Source organism: Heterocephalus glaber, unplaced genomic scaffold, assembly GCF_053883595.1.
Source record: "Heterocephalus glaber isolate CG9 unplaced genomic scaffold, H.glaber_assembly_v1.0 deba00000122, whole genome shotgun sequence".
NCBI lineage: Eukaryota > Metazoa > Chordata > Mammalia > Rodentia > Bathyergidae > Heterocephalus > Heterocephalus glaber.
The window spans coordinates 30207128-30220595 of NW_028258138.1; the positions used below are offsets into that span (position 1 = coordinate 30207128).

General features: G+C 34.3%; 1 protein-coding gene across 14 annotated transcripts in view; it reads left to right on the forward strand.

The window, feature by feature from the left end:
* The window catches only part of Robo2 (roundabout guidance receptor 2), a 1655220-nt gene that overhangs the window by 1593285 nt on the left and 48467 nt on the right, over positions 1 to 13468 (forward strand). For all 14 annotated transcript variants that reach the window (XM_087208379.1, XM_087208384.1, XM_004842193.4 and 11 more), the window contains 2 exons: positions 4396 to 4438; positions 5858 to 5985. In XM_087208379.1, the coding sequence (XP_087064505.1) occupies positions 4396 to 4438; positions 5858 to 5985 (171 nt within the window). The remainder of the gene's footprint in view (positions 1 to 4395; positions 4439 to 5857; positions 5986 to 13468) is intronic.

A 13468-nucleotide genomic window follows, 5' to 3' on the forward strand; every position in this document is an offset into this window, starting at 1 on the left:
TTCTACACTTTTACAAACCAGCCAGCAGTGTTATTTATCTTTTTAGTGAGCACTGAAAATCTCTTTATCACTGTATTTGGTGCTCTTGAATGCTAACTTCACTGTCTCCGTGTTTAAGGTAAAAAAAGAGAATCACAGAGAAATTTTTTTGGGGGGGATACAGCAAATTAGGTAATTTCGCATTCAAATAAAATGTTTTATTATATCAGTAATATTTTTTGTGTGTAGGTAAATGAATAAAATAAGGTTGAAAACATTTCTGTGGCTTTCATGAGGATTGTATATAAACATATTAAAATCCTTATGAAAAATATATGGCTCCTTTCAAAGTTATTCTATCCATTTGTCTGTTTAGAATTATCAAAGCAATCAAATTGTAATGAAAGGGTAATATGCATTTTCTGAATATTATATCTGAGAATAACATTTTATGAAATTATTAAATATAAACAATTTAACATCCGTGAGCAAATTATAGTGTGCTAAATACTTTGCACTGTTTAGAAAGTTTAAAGCTCTTGTTGAAATACAAATTATTTGACAAAACTTTCCAAAAGCTGCTAAAAGATTTGATAGAATTTTTATACTCTAATTATCCAGGGTTAGTTAGTGCTTATTAAAAGAAGATTAATTTATATTCATTTTTCAGGAATAGCTTATCAGGACAGGGAAGGAGGTTTGGCGCAATACTAAAGTGTACATTTGGGATAAGAAAATGTGACTTACTAGAAACAAGCACTCTGAAATATTCCTTTCATAAAAATGTCAATTTACCACATAGTTACATTTTCCTCCTCCTTTCCTCTAATTCTAGCATGCTTACGATTAAGATGAATCCTGTTGTGTAATAGCAGATGTAGTTTGTATATATATGACATAAACTTACAAAATCTCTTAAACTTATATTCATCATAAAAATTGCAACAAATTCAAAATATTTCATGCCTATCTAAAACATTTTAGATGGTAGTGTCTGTGGAACTTTCTGGAAATTCTTTGGCTAGTCTCTTAGAAGTTCCAATATGATGCTCTCTAAAAGTTCTTAATTTGAGATGCTAGCAGACACTTCAGATTAAGTATCATAATTATTTCATCTCTGATAAGCACAGTGTTGCTGCATTGTGATTATAAAAATTGTGACAGGAGGAAATTGTCCAAGCATCAACCACACACCCTCACTCCTGATTTTTTCTACTTCAAGGTAAATGTTTATTTGAATTGAGAACTACTTCAAAAAACGCTTTCAGCTTGTTAAGCATTTATTTTTTATGTTCTCTCTGCACACACACACACCATGCTGATCAAAACATCATTTATAATTTCCATTTTTTGAGTTCTAAAAGTTCATCCTTATCCGTAGTACAACTTTAATTTCATTGTCTAATAGAGCTAAATTTTGCTATACTTTTCAAAATGGAATTAATTTACAAACTTTGGAGCAAAAGGTAAAAACGAATATTGAAAATATGTTCTCTTTCCCATCTTTCTTTAAAAACACAACTCATCAATCTTATTATGATAAAGAGTGCGTATGTGATGGTAGCAGTTGTTTTTGTTGTTGTTGCTCTTCTTCCTACTCCTCCACCACCTTCACTGCTATCTCCTTCTTCTTCTTCCTCTTTCTCCTCCTCCTCCTATTTTTCTTCTTTCTTCTTCTTTTTGACAGAAATATGCCGAATGGAAGATTCGTATATATGCCAAAATGAGTAGGGGATATTTTAGGTTAGTCAACTGTTTACAAATGTCTATGAATTTTTGCCTTTGTGTAATTGCTCTATAATGACAGAAATGAGTCTTTTTGGAATGTGTGACAACATATCAGCACTCCAGGACCATTTAGAAAACATATTTTAATAATGACTGGGACACAAAAAGAAAATGTGCATGCTTGGAATGCTGAACATGAAATTCATTGAAATTTAAATTCTTTTGATTACAAAATTTAGTTCTTGATTGGCAAGTATGGGCCATATCACAAGGTCCATACTCAAATACACCTACAAATTAACTACACAGAGTGGCACCTTTTTTGATAAGGTTTTCTGTTTTACATCACAATATTTTAAGCTTTATATTTCATAAAGAATCTACTATAAGATAGCATCTAGAGTTAAGTGCAACTCCATTTCTGTGTACATCTACTTCAGTTGTCTTCTTTTTCTCCATTATTATTTATTGCTCTGGCACTGAAGAAAATTTGTATTAAAAGAAAAGGGATCTGAATTAGGGAGAACTATTTAGTTTTTTCACATATCTCTTAAACAGCACATTTTGAGGTGTAGCCCATTATTTCCATATTCACAATAGGATTCACAGTACAGTCTTAACTCTCTTTTAACAGAGTAAAACAATCACTTGACATTTCATTTAAAAAGCTCACATTATTAGAGAGCCACATCACATGGAAAGCTAATTAGCTGTACCGCCTTCACACTGTGTTTTTATGTGTGGAAGTGCAGATGTACACAAGTGTGTCCTAATCAGGCCTGTACATAACAGTTCTGCTGTTTGATTCTTTGCATTACTTGTTTCAGATCAACTCATTTTTGTTAAAAGTAGTTATTAGGTTTACTGCTGATTCCTGGTTCCTAGCCCTTAAGTGGGAAACTAGTGATTAGTACTTTTTCTTCTTTGCGGAGCTGTCCATAGCCAATTCTGGACAAAAGAGAAGTTGTTTTAGGATTGCTTTACAATGTTTTTGAGATGTTAATTGAAAAAATTGATAAAGCAGTATATTTCAATGCCAACAAGTTATGAAGCCCTGATGTAATCTCATAAAGCTCCGAGAGATCCTTGGAATTATGATCATGTTGCCTAATTACGATGTTATGAGAGATAATATTATTAAATGATCTTTAAGAAGGGACTAGAGAAGGCCGGGGATTTAGCTCAGTGGTTCCGCCACCTGCCCCACAAAGGCAAGGACCCAAGTTTAATCCCTGGTACCAGGAAAAAATAAAAAAAGAAGGGACTAGAGAACTGCCCTTAGAAATCTTTAAAAACATAGAGTGATCATAGGTGGTAGCTAAAACTTCCGAAAGAAAGGAGATTTATTCAAATTTAAAAGTACTCATTATTTACACATTATAAGCAGCAATATATCCTGTTTATTTAAAGTATGAATTAATTCATAAAAATTATTTTCCCCTTAACTCAAACCAAGCATAGTAAATATAATTAATGTTTTCAAAAGGATGTGTTGGTTGTTGGTTTCACAGTTGTGAAAATGGTATTGTTTCCCCTTGAGCCCAAGATCAGTTAGTGGATCCATGAGAATTTTGGTTAGAATTACAAGTTCATTTTTTCAGTTTTGTAAAATCCATACACTTCTAACAAATTTCATTTCCAGAATTTTCTAGTCAAGTAACTTAGCATCAAAATTTGATCCAAACTAAGTGAAATCATTTATAGTTTTTCCCACTATACATGCTATTCACATTTCATTGCAGAAATATTGTGTAATTTTGAGTACAATCTGTTATCTTATACCCTCTTGGTAGCATGTAAACTGTATTACTCTTCTCAGATATGAATCACTTTGAAATCCAAATACATTTGGCTGCAGAGGTCTGGGATAAAGGATATGGATCTGTACTAATATTTACATTCTTTGGCAGATCTTTGAAACCATTTTCAGGTTTTTGGCTTTGTGAAGTGAGAGCCATTGATAGGAAGGAGTGGATTCACTGACCCCAATTCTGTGTCATGCTTGCCAGTATTGCTAAGTTCCATTGTTTTATATAAAACTTGAGCTTCACAATCTTTGCATACAGTTGTGTCTGTTCAGTATCATTATTCAAAAATTTTTATTTTCTTGAACATCTTATTCTATATTAATTATAATTCATTTCTATTGTAATTATACTGTTTAATTTATGGTTCTTATGAGTGTACCTTAAAGGACTTGTGATAGAAATATTTATTCAGTAAATGTCTATTTCTTTTGTTTTATTTGAAGAATGTTACCTGTTGGGATGATCCTGTTTCAATTTCTATTATGTGTATTTTGTCTTATGCCTTCTAATTATGACAATTTTGTGTTAAGATAATCTTAATTTAATAATTCCACATTAATGCTATGTTGATCTTTTAGTAACATTATGTATACCACTTACAACAGTGTTTGACATCTAAATACAAAGTGCCACTTTAAGTTAACTGTACATCTGGATTGAAGAAACTTGAAATATTGTATTAAAGTTGAAACAAGTGTTGGCTTTGCCCTGAGCTAAACTACTGCTTGTACAATCTGTACAATTATGTTAATTATATTTTGTTAAAATTCCCAGGGGCTTCAGCTCTAACCTGAGGTCCAATATGTAGTTGTTATGAATTGCAATTAATATTGACTGTGTGTTTGTTTGTGTGTGTGTGTATATTTTCCTTTTTTTACAGTTACATTTCAAAGAGGAGATGGAGGACTCATGAGCAATGGAAGGTATGCTAAGGAGATTCTTTTTTTATTATTATTTTTAATCAGGACTGAGGAAAGTCTGTAGTAAGAGGCTATTATTGTAATAAATGATCACTTACAAGTCAGAGAATTCTAGGAGGAATTAAATGGCTTACCACAAGGTTTAATGATCTATCTGTTGTGCACTTTAGAGGAATCAAGTCCAGATGTTTCATATCTCCCAGATGCCCCTGAAGAAATTAGTAGTAAATATCACAAGGAATGTGTTCATTTGTTAGCAGGATGTTTATTGCATTAATTAGGCATTAGCAAATGAAGTTGCTGTTGTTTAAGACTCCTTATTGGCTCTCACTAAATTGCTGTGAGTGAACAATTACACATAATCGATCACAAAGTAAATGATTCATGGATGATGAATAGGCTGTAGATTGATAGGACTGGATTCCACAACTTTGGATACTCAATTGAAATTGATAAAAGCTGATAACAAACCCATATATCCTCATCTATTTTCCCTTTGCCAATATGGAGACTGTAATTAGGCTCTGGTAATAACTTCCAATCTCCCATTTAATCAATATTTTAGCAAAAAGAGATTAAGTCTAATGAGAGCTAGAGGATGTAGCAAGAAAGCAGTTGAATCTTCTTATTGCAGTTTCCATAGAAACACATGTTTCTCTTAGGAATTATACCAGAATGGGTCTATCAAAAAAAGTACAATGATTACAGATGTTCTGTTTCTTGGTAAATACGCTAATAATATGAAAAAGAATTAGAATCCATCTTTTGAATTAAAGAAGGGAATTCTTTATTAAACATAATGTGAAGGAAGTTTTCCTTGTAGGTTTATACTCATATGCTGCATCAGGTGACAGTGGATCTTCTATTATCTTAGAAAAAAGTCCCTTAATATACTCCTAATATTTTGCAATTTAGAGAACTAGGAAGTGTGCTATTGATGAAACACTGTAAGTACTGTTCATTAACTTTCCTCAAGTTCTTTGCCTCTAAATCAAGAGCAAGGGCTCATAACAAGGGTGACTGCCTAAAGAGGACAAATTTGTGTGGCGGCTGCAGGAATTGAGAATGCAAGGGCCCAAAGCCCTGGAAATGGCTGACGTTGAGTAATTGTTCCCCTGAGGTGTCAATTTACCATCAGACCTTGTTTAGGGATCCTATGTTACCAATTGCCACTACTTTCAGGGCAGACCACAGGTTTCATTTGGACGTAGGCAGAATCCCAAGCCAGTACTCTGCTTCCGCTGACAAGCATGATCTATATATAGGCTTAATGAACTGCTGAAGTTCCTTAATTCTAGAAAGCCTACACATTTTAATTTGAAGTCAGTTAAAATCTTAAATAACCTTTTTTAGGGCACAAGACAGATGTCAACATTTTACACTGAGCCTCATAGGCTAATATCTTTCTCATTTCTACCTTAGCCGTCCAGGTCTTCTAAATGCTGGTGATCCCAACTATCCGTGGCTTGCTGATTCATGGCCAGCCACAAGTTTGCCAGTAAACAATAGCAATAGCGGCCCAAATGAAATTGGAAATTTTGGGCGTGGAGGTAAGTTGTGTCTTTCAAAATAATGTTACTTGGCTTTGTTTTTTCCTGTTTGTCTAGATTGATTTTTAAAAGTAATATTAGTATTATATTTTACAGTTAAAATAATAAAGCACACATACTAATAGTGCTATACGTTTTCTAAATATTTTAATATAAAACTAATATGTCTATATTGCCTTAATTGAAACTAAGCTCTTTTGTTTTCAGAAATACTAGCATAAGATTACTAAAATGAAGACTGATGCTGCTAAAGAGGGCTTATGATTTTGAACACATGATTTACTTCTCTAAATTTCCTTCAACATGTATTTTTGAGCACATATAATACCAGAATAAAAAGAAATTGTTCTTACCCTGGTGTAATATGTCGTGTGAGGAGAAGACAGCTAAGTAAATATGACGAAGTGTTCAGAACGTACTTTCTGTAGTTCCACAGTTGATAACTGGTATACCAAGTGAAAGATAAAAGAGTACTATGTAGTTACTATGTAGATCACATGATAATGCATCCAGAATTTGGTGCTAGCGTCCTCTCTAGGTTTTCATAACGAGACAGAATTGAATCTACCATGATTACTGCTTCCTCCCAAATCTATCTTTTCATCTAATAGTTGGAAAAATGAATTTAGAGAAAGATGAGAAGAATAAAGAAGTCTTTGACCCCAAAATTTGACTTACCAGTTACATGTGTGTTTCCCCTTGGTAAAAGACTCCGAATAGTGAATGAACTTAAACTACCTCGTTAGTACCCTACATGAGAAGGCCACCTATTTGGTCTCAAAAAGTTGTGTGAAGGGAGTGTTATACTGCAGGAGTCTTTCCTACTTTTGAATTCATGTCCTTTACATGGTTGTAAATAACCATATTTGCATATCTTCAGGAGGGTTAGGAGGACAAAATAGTGAACAAAGTATGTGCAGAATAAATTATTGTATTTAAAGTCCAGAAATAAGACAGTCATTGACCTCTTCAAGAAGGGAATGGTGAATTGGTGATGTTGCTCAGCAATTGGACACTTGCATGTGTACACCAGGCTTGGGTTTGATTCTCAGCACTGAGGAAGAAATAAAAAGAAAAGAGAAAGGGAGAAAGGAAGAAAAGAAAAAAGGGAGATAAGGATCTAGGGAAGGAGGGAGGGAAGGCAGGGGATTTTCTAATGACTTGGGTGAAAACTGCAAGGCAGCAGGGGTATTAAAAATAACACAGAAGGAGACATATGTTTGTTTGCTGTTTCTACTTCTTGGTCTGAAAATGTCTGTTCATTTCTGATGCCCATTTTTGGATTGGGTCTTTAAATTGGGGAGGTCTGATTTTTTAAAATTATTTATATATTCTAGATAGTAGACCTTTGTCTGAAGAACAGCTGGTAAAAAATTTTTTCCCACATTGTGGGTTGGCTTTTCACTCTGTTGGTGGTTTCTCTTGCAGTGCAGAAGCTTTTTAATTAGATGAGATCCCAGTTGTTGATTCTTTGTGGTAGTTCACATGTGACTGGGGTTTTGTTCATGAAATATCTTCCTACACTAAGAGAAACAGCAAATAAGCATATGTTCAGCTGGTCATTCACGAGATGCAAGTGAAAACAACACAGACTCCATTTCACTACAGAAAGAATGGCTGCAATCAAAAAATCAACCAATAACAAATGGTGGCAGGGTTGTGGGGGAAAAGGAACCCTTCTCCACTGTTGATGGGAGGGTAGACTGGTGCAATCACTGATTTCCTAGGATTAGAGGTCCCATTTGACCCAGCCATTCCCCTGCTAGGTATCTTCCCAAAAGAATTAAAAGAATCACACCACAGCGATATATGTGAGCCCATGTTTATAGTGGCACAATTTGTAACAGCTAAAACAGGGAAACAGCCCAATTGCTCATCAACTGGTGACTGGTTAAAGAAGATGTGGGGGTTTTTAAATATAAAATGGAATACTACTCACTCGTAAAGAATGAGAAACTAGAGAAATTTATAGATAAAATGGATGCACATTGAGACCATTCTCTTGAGTGAAATAAATAGGACACACATGTTTAAATACTAAATACTTTCTCTGGTGTGAGAAACTGAAAGTGTAAACAAGGATCAAAATGTAGAACAGATAATGTGAAATAGGAAGATAAGGCTCAAGGGGGAAGGGTAAGGGAGGTTGGTAGGGGAAGGGAAAGGAATAAATATAAGAAAATGAAAAAATGGAAACAAAATCTTTGTAAATAGGGGTGGAAAGGAGGACGGGGAAGGGGGGAAAATAAGAACCAAGATGCATCATGTAAAGGTACAGATTCCCAATGATGAATGTCATCATATTTTGTGCCTAAAATGGACCAATAAACAATGAATATTAAAAATTGCAGAAGGAGACAAATAAGAAAACATTCTAAGTCACATGAAGAGCTGAAACTGTTCAAAGGGTAATATGAAGCCACTGATGGTTTTAGAGAAGAATGCTACGATCCAAGCACTTTTTATATTATACAACCTGCTGCTCAGTGGAAAATGAAATTAGAGTAGGAGACTGAGGTGATGAATGAAGAGATTTCTGTAAATCAAAGAAAATTTGGATAAATCCTCTGGAAGATTTCTACATTTGTGGAAATTTAATTCATTTAATTCAGGGAACCCAAGACTGCTAAACTATTCTGAATTTTACTAAAAATCCTAGAAGGTGGAGTTTTCATGCATAAGTACATAACCATAGTAACTTAAATAGATGAACAGTTATGGATACTGACATTTTTCTCTTTAACAATGGATTATGAATGTCTTTGAATATAATTAAACACTGTTTAAAATAATAAAGTTATGAAGTCATTAACAAGCCTGCATTTTGTCACTATCATCTTTAAGAAGGGGGACTCCTTCCCCTTATGTAAATAGAATACAGAAAATAGATCTGTAATGAAAATTAAACAGACAGAAAAAGATATATGTATGGATATATATATATATATATATATATATATATAGGTTTAGCATAAGCCTTAGCATACAGTTAGCGTCAAACAGCATGAGTAGAAAATGAGAGCAAAGAAAGCAAATTGTATGACTCCCCAGCTTCCTGTTTCCTTGTGTAAGCAAACTCACCCTTAGGGTTCTCACTCACCCACACACTGCATGAGTAGCTGCCTTCTCTATGTGATCAGACTCAGAAACTATACATTATCACTGTGCTTTGGAAGTTTCTGGGCCTGAGCAACTCTACACAAGAAAAGCAGAACAACCTTCCACTTACTATGCAACCGGACTTTGTCTAAAGAAATTCAGTTCCCAAAGCTTTCATCAAATTAAGGAATAACTGCCTCTTTGACCTGCCATGTTTGCACTGGATCAATAAAACATTCTACTTTTTTAAACTTTATATATCCTTTTATTGGTACATTTTGTGTGTACAACATAATGACATTCATCATTGGAAATTTGAACCTTTACATAATCTCCTGGTTCTTATTTTTCCCCCTTCCCCACCTTCCCTTCAAACCCGCCGTCCCTCCCCGTTTACAGACTTTGTTTCCTTTTTTTCATTTTCTCACATTAATTCCATTCCCTTCTCTCCTTCCTCCTACCTGTCCCACTTCCCCTTCCCCTTTGCCCTTTTTCTACCGATTTCACATTACCTATTATACCTTTTAGTCCTCATTTACACTTTTAATTTATTGCACTAGAGAAACTATTCGGTATTACCACATGTGTGTCTTATTTATTTCACTTAAAAGTATCGCCTAAATGTGCAGCCATTTGGCAATAAATGTCTCTAATTTTTCATTTTTTATGGCTGAGTATACTCCATTTTATTAAAAAAAAACACATTTTCTCTATCCAGTTGATGGACATTTGGGCTATTTCCAAGTTTTAGCTATTACAAACTGTGCTGCTATGAACATGGGTGCGCATATATTGCTGTGGTATGATTCTTTTAATTCTTGGGGGAAGATCCCCAGCAGGGGAATAGCTGGGTCAAATGGGACATCCAGTCCTAGTTCTTTGAGGTATCACCATACTGATTTCCACAGTGGTTGCACCAGTCTACACTCCCACCAGCACTGGAGCAGTGTTCCTGTTTCCCCAAAGCCCTGCCAGCATTTGTTATTGGTTGATTTCATGATAGCAGCCATTCTTTCTGGAGTGAGGTGGAATCTCAGCATAGTTTTCATTTCCACCTCTCAAATGACGAGTGATGTTGAACTTTTTTCATATGTTTATTTACCATTTCCACTTCTTTGTCAGAGAAATGTCTGTCAGTTCAAATGCCCATTTTTTGATTGGGTCTTTAAATTTGGGAGGTCTGATTTTTTTAAAGTTTTTTATAGATTCAAGATAGGAGACCTTTGTCTGAGGGACCGCTGGTGAAAATTTTTTTCCCACATTGTGGGTCGTCTCGTCACACTGCTTGTGGTTTCTCTTGCTGTGCAGAAGCTTTTTAATAAGAAGAGATCCCACTTGTTGATTGTTTATGTTAGTTCATGGGCAACTCAGGTTTTGTTCATAAAATCTTTTCCTACACCGATGTCTTCAAGAGTTCTACCTAACCTCCGTTCCAGCCAGTTCAGCATTTCTATTTTAATATTTAGATCTTTAATCCATTTCGATTTTATTTTAGTACATGGCAAGAGATATAGGTCTAGTTTTAATCTTTGGCAAGTTGAAACCCAATTTATCAAGCACCATTTTTTTTCCCATTAAGTTTATTGGTACATTTTCAGTATAAAATACAGTTACATTCATCATTGGGATCTTGTACCATTACATGAGTATCTTGGTTCTTTTTCTTCCCCTTCCCTTGCCCTCCCTTCACCCCCTCCACCCTTCCCTACTTGCAAAGAATTTGTTTCCATTTTTTCCTTTTCTCATATTTTTTCTTTTCCTTTTTTTCCTTTCGCCTACCCCTCCCACTTCCTCTGCACCTTTAGACCTTTTATTCCTGTTACACAATATCAATTATACATTTTTAAAATTATAATATCACGATCTAGGAGACATTACCACAGATTTTACAGAGAAGGATATAGAAAGCATATTACAAAAATCTGTTTTGAAATAAATTTGACAATTTCTAAGAAGTACCTTGGAAGACAAATTAATGAAGCTAACTCTGGAGGAAATATAAAATTTGAATGGCACCTATTAAAGAAAGTATATTCCTAGCTTGAAAACCTACCTATATGACAACAGCAGGCTCATATACATTTTAACTGATAAATAATATCAAACAATTAAAGCAGAAAAAGAAGGAACACTTCTCCCCTCATTTTAGGAACTCAACATTGAGCTAATCCTAAAACTGGATAAAGATAATAGAAGAAAAAAGTATGAACATAGATAGAAATTTGCTTAACAAAACAAACTATTAGAAGTCAGATGTGGCAGGATGTAGAAAGTGGTTTTGTTATAGGGATGGCAGTGTTGGATCAGCATTGGAAGATCCATCCCCAAAAGTCATCATTTTAACAGAGGAAAGGAAAAAGCCATATGATCCTGTCACTAGTTGGAGAAAAAGTATTGGACTAAATTCCACAGCTGCTCATGGTAAAAGCTATCAGGAGCCTAGAAGTAGAACAGAACCCTCTCAACATATTAAAGACATGTACTCCATACTTCCAGAGAGAATACCTTATATGAATGGAGAAGATACAATGCTTTCTCCTTAAGGTGGGGAAAAAGGGCAGAAATGCTTACTCTTTATCTGTCCATTAAACTTTGAAACCTAGGCCCCATCAAAATAGTCTGGCAATAAAATGACACAATTAGGATAGGATTGGCAAGGTAGAAGCAAAATCTTTATATGTAGATGAAATGATCATTTACAGAGAAAATACTGAGAAATCTCTAGGAGCCCCTAGAACTTGTATTTGAATTTAGCAGGATTAGAAAACACCAGGTATATATAAAAATTCAGGTCTGTGTATACGTGCTATAAATGAAGAATTGGATAGTGAAATTTAAAAGTTATGTAGGGGTACAAAGGACCTAGAAAAGTTAAAAAAAAAGTGTTGGAAGATGTTTAGTACCTAATTTTAAGACTTCTTCTAAAGCTACAGTAATCAAGGCAGTGTTGGTGTAAGGAAAGATGTATAGATCATTGGAATAAAACAGAGAATCTAGAAATAGAACCACACATATAGGGTCCACTGAGTTTTGAAAGATTAGTTGACATTAGCATTTTATAGAATATAAACTCAATTTAAGAGCTGAGGAAGAGATAGTGTTTCAGCAAACAGCACTAGAACACCTGGTATCCGTATATAAAAAATTAACTTCAACCCTTTTTTTCCATTCATGAAAATAATTTGAAGGGATCTATGAACCTAAATAAGAAAGCCTAAAAGTATAAAACTTTAAGAAGAAATTATAATGGAAAGTGTTTATGAATTCAGGGTAGGCAAGAACTACCTAGTATACAAAAGACATGATGTATAAAAGAAAAAAATTGATAAATGAGATTCCATCAAAATTTAGAACTTTAAATGACATCATTTAAATGAAAAGTATTCCTTAAACAGACCATATTTGCAATGCATATAACATATGACCAGAATATATAAAGAATTCTTGGAGCTCATTAATAGACAACACAATTAAAAAGTAGACATAAGAAGATGATAAATAGCCAGTACAGCACAAGGAAACGTGTGCAACTCTAGAATCAGAAAAATACTAATCAGTACAATAACAAGATTGAATTATACACTCATAAGGGAGATGAAGTTAAAAGTTTTAAAAGCCTAGTCATGACTTTCTTTTTGTTGAATTCTCTCCCTTTGCATTTAATTTGTCATGCCCAATGGTTTCATTCTGCTGGGTTTCCTGGGGTTGTGATCCTCATTGTCTTTTCCTAGGATATTTTCTAAAATTTTTTGGAGTGCTGGTTGGATACTCATGAAGTTCCTAAGGTGCTCTTTGTCATGAAAGTATCTTATTTCTCCATGAATTTTGAAAGATAGTTTTGCAGGGTACATCAATCTGGGTTGGAGGCTGTTTTCCTTTAGGTCTTGAAATACATCACTCTAAGCTCTTCTTGCCTGGATGGTTTGTGTTGAGAAGTCTGCTGTGATTTTGATGGGCTTTCCTTTGTATGTGATTTGTTTCTTTTCTCTCACTGCTTGGAGAATTTTGTTCTTCTGTTGGATTTCTGGAATTCTAACTATTATATGCCTATGTGTACATTTTTTTTAATCAAGGATAGCTGGAGTCCTATATGCCTCGTTTCTCTGTATGTCAAGTTCTTTCCCCCTGCTTGGGAAGTTTTCTGCCATCACTTCTGTGAAATTTTTTTTATGTCATCTGAACTCTCTCCTGGTTCTTCATTGACTCCAATCAGTCTTATGTTATTCTTCTTTGCATCATCTAGCAGCTGCTGGATTGATTTCTCATGTTCCTTTACAATTTTAAAGCAATTTTTCTTTTCCTGGTCACTAATTCTGATCTTTTCTTCTTTATCTGAAATTCTATCCTCACATTGGTTCATTCTGCTGTGCACACTTTCCATGGA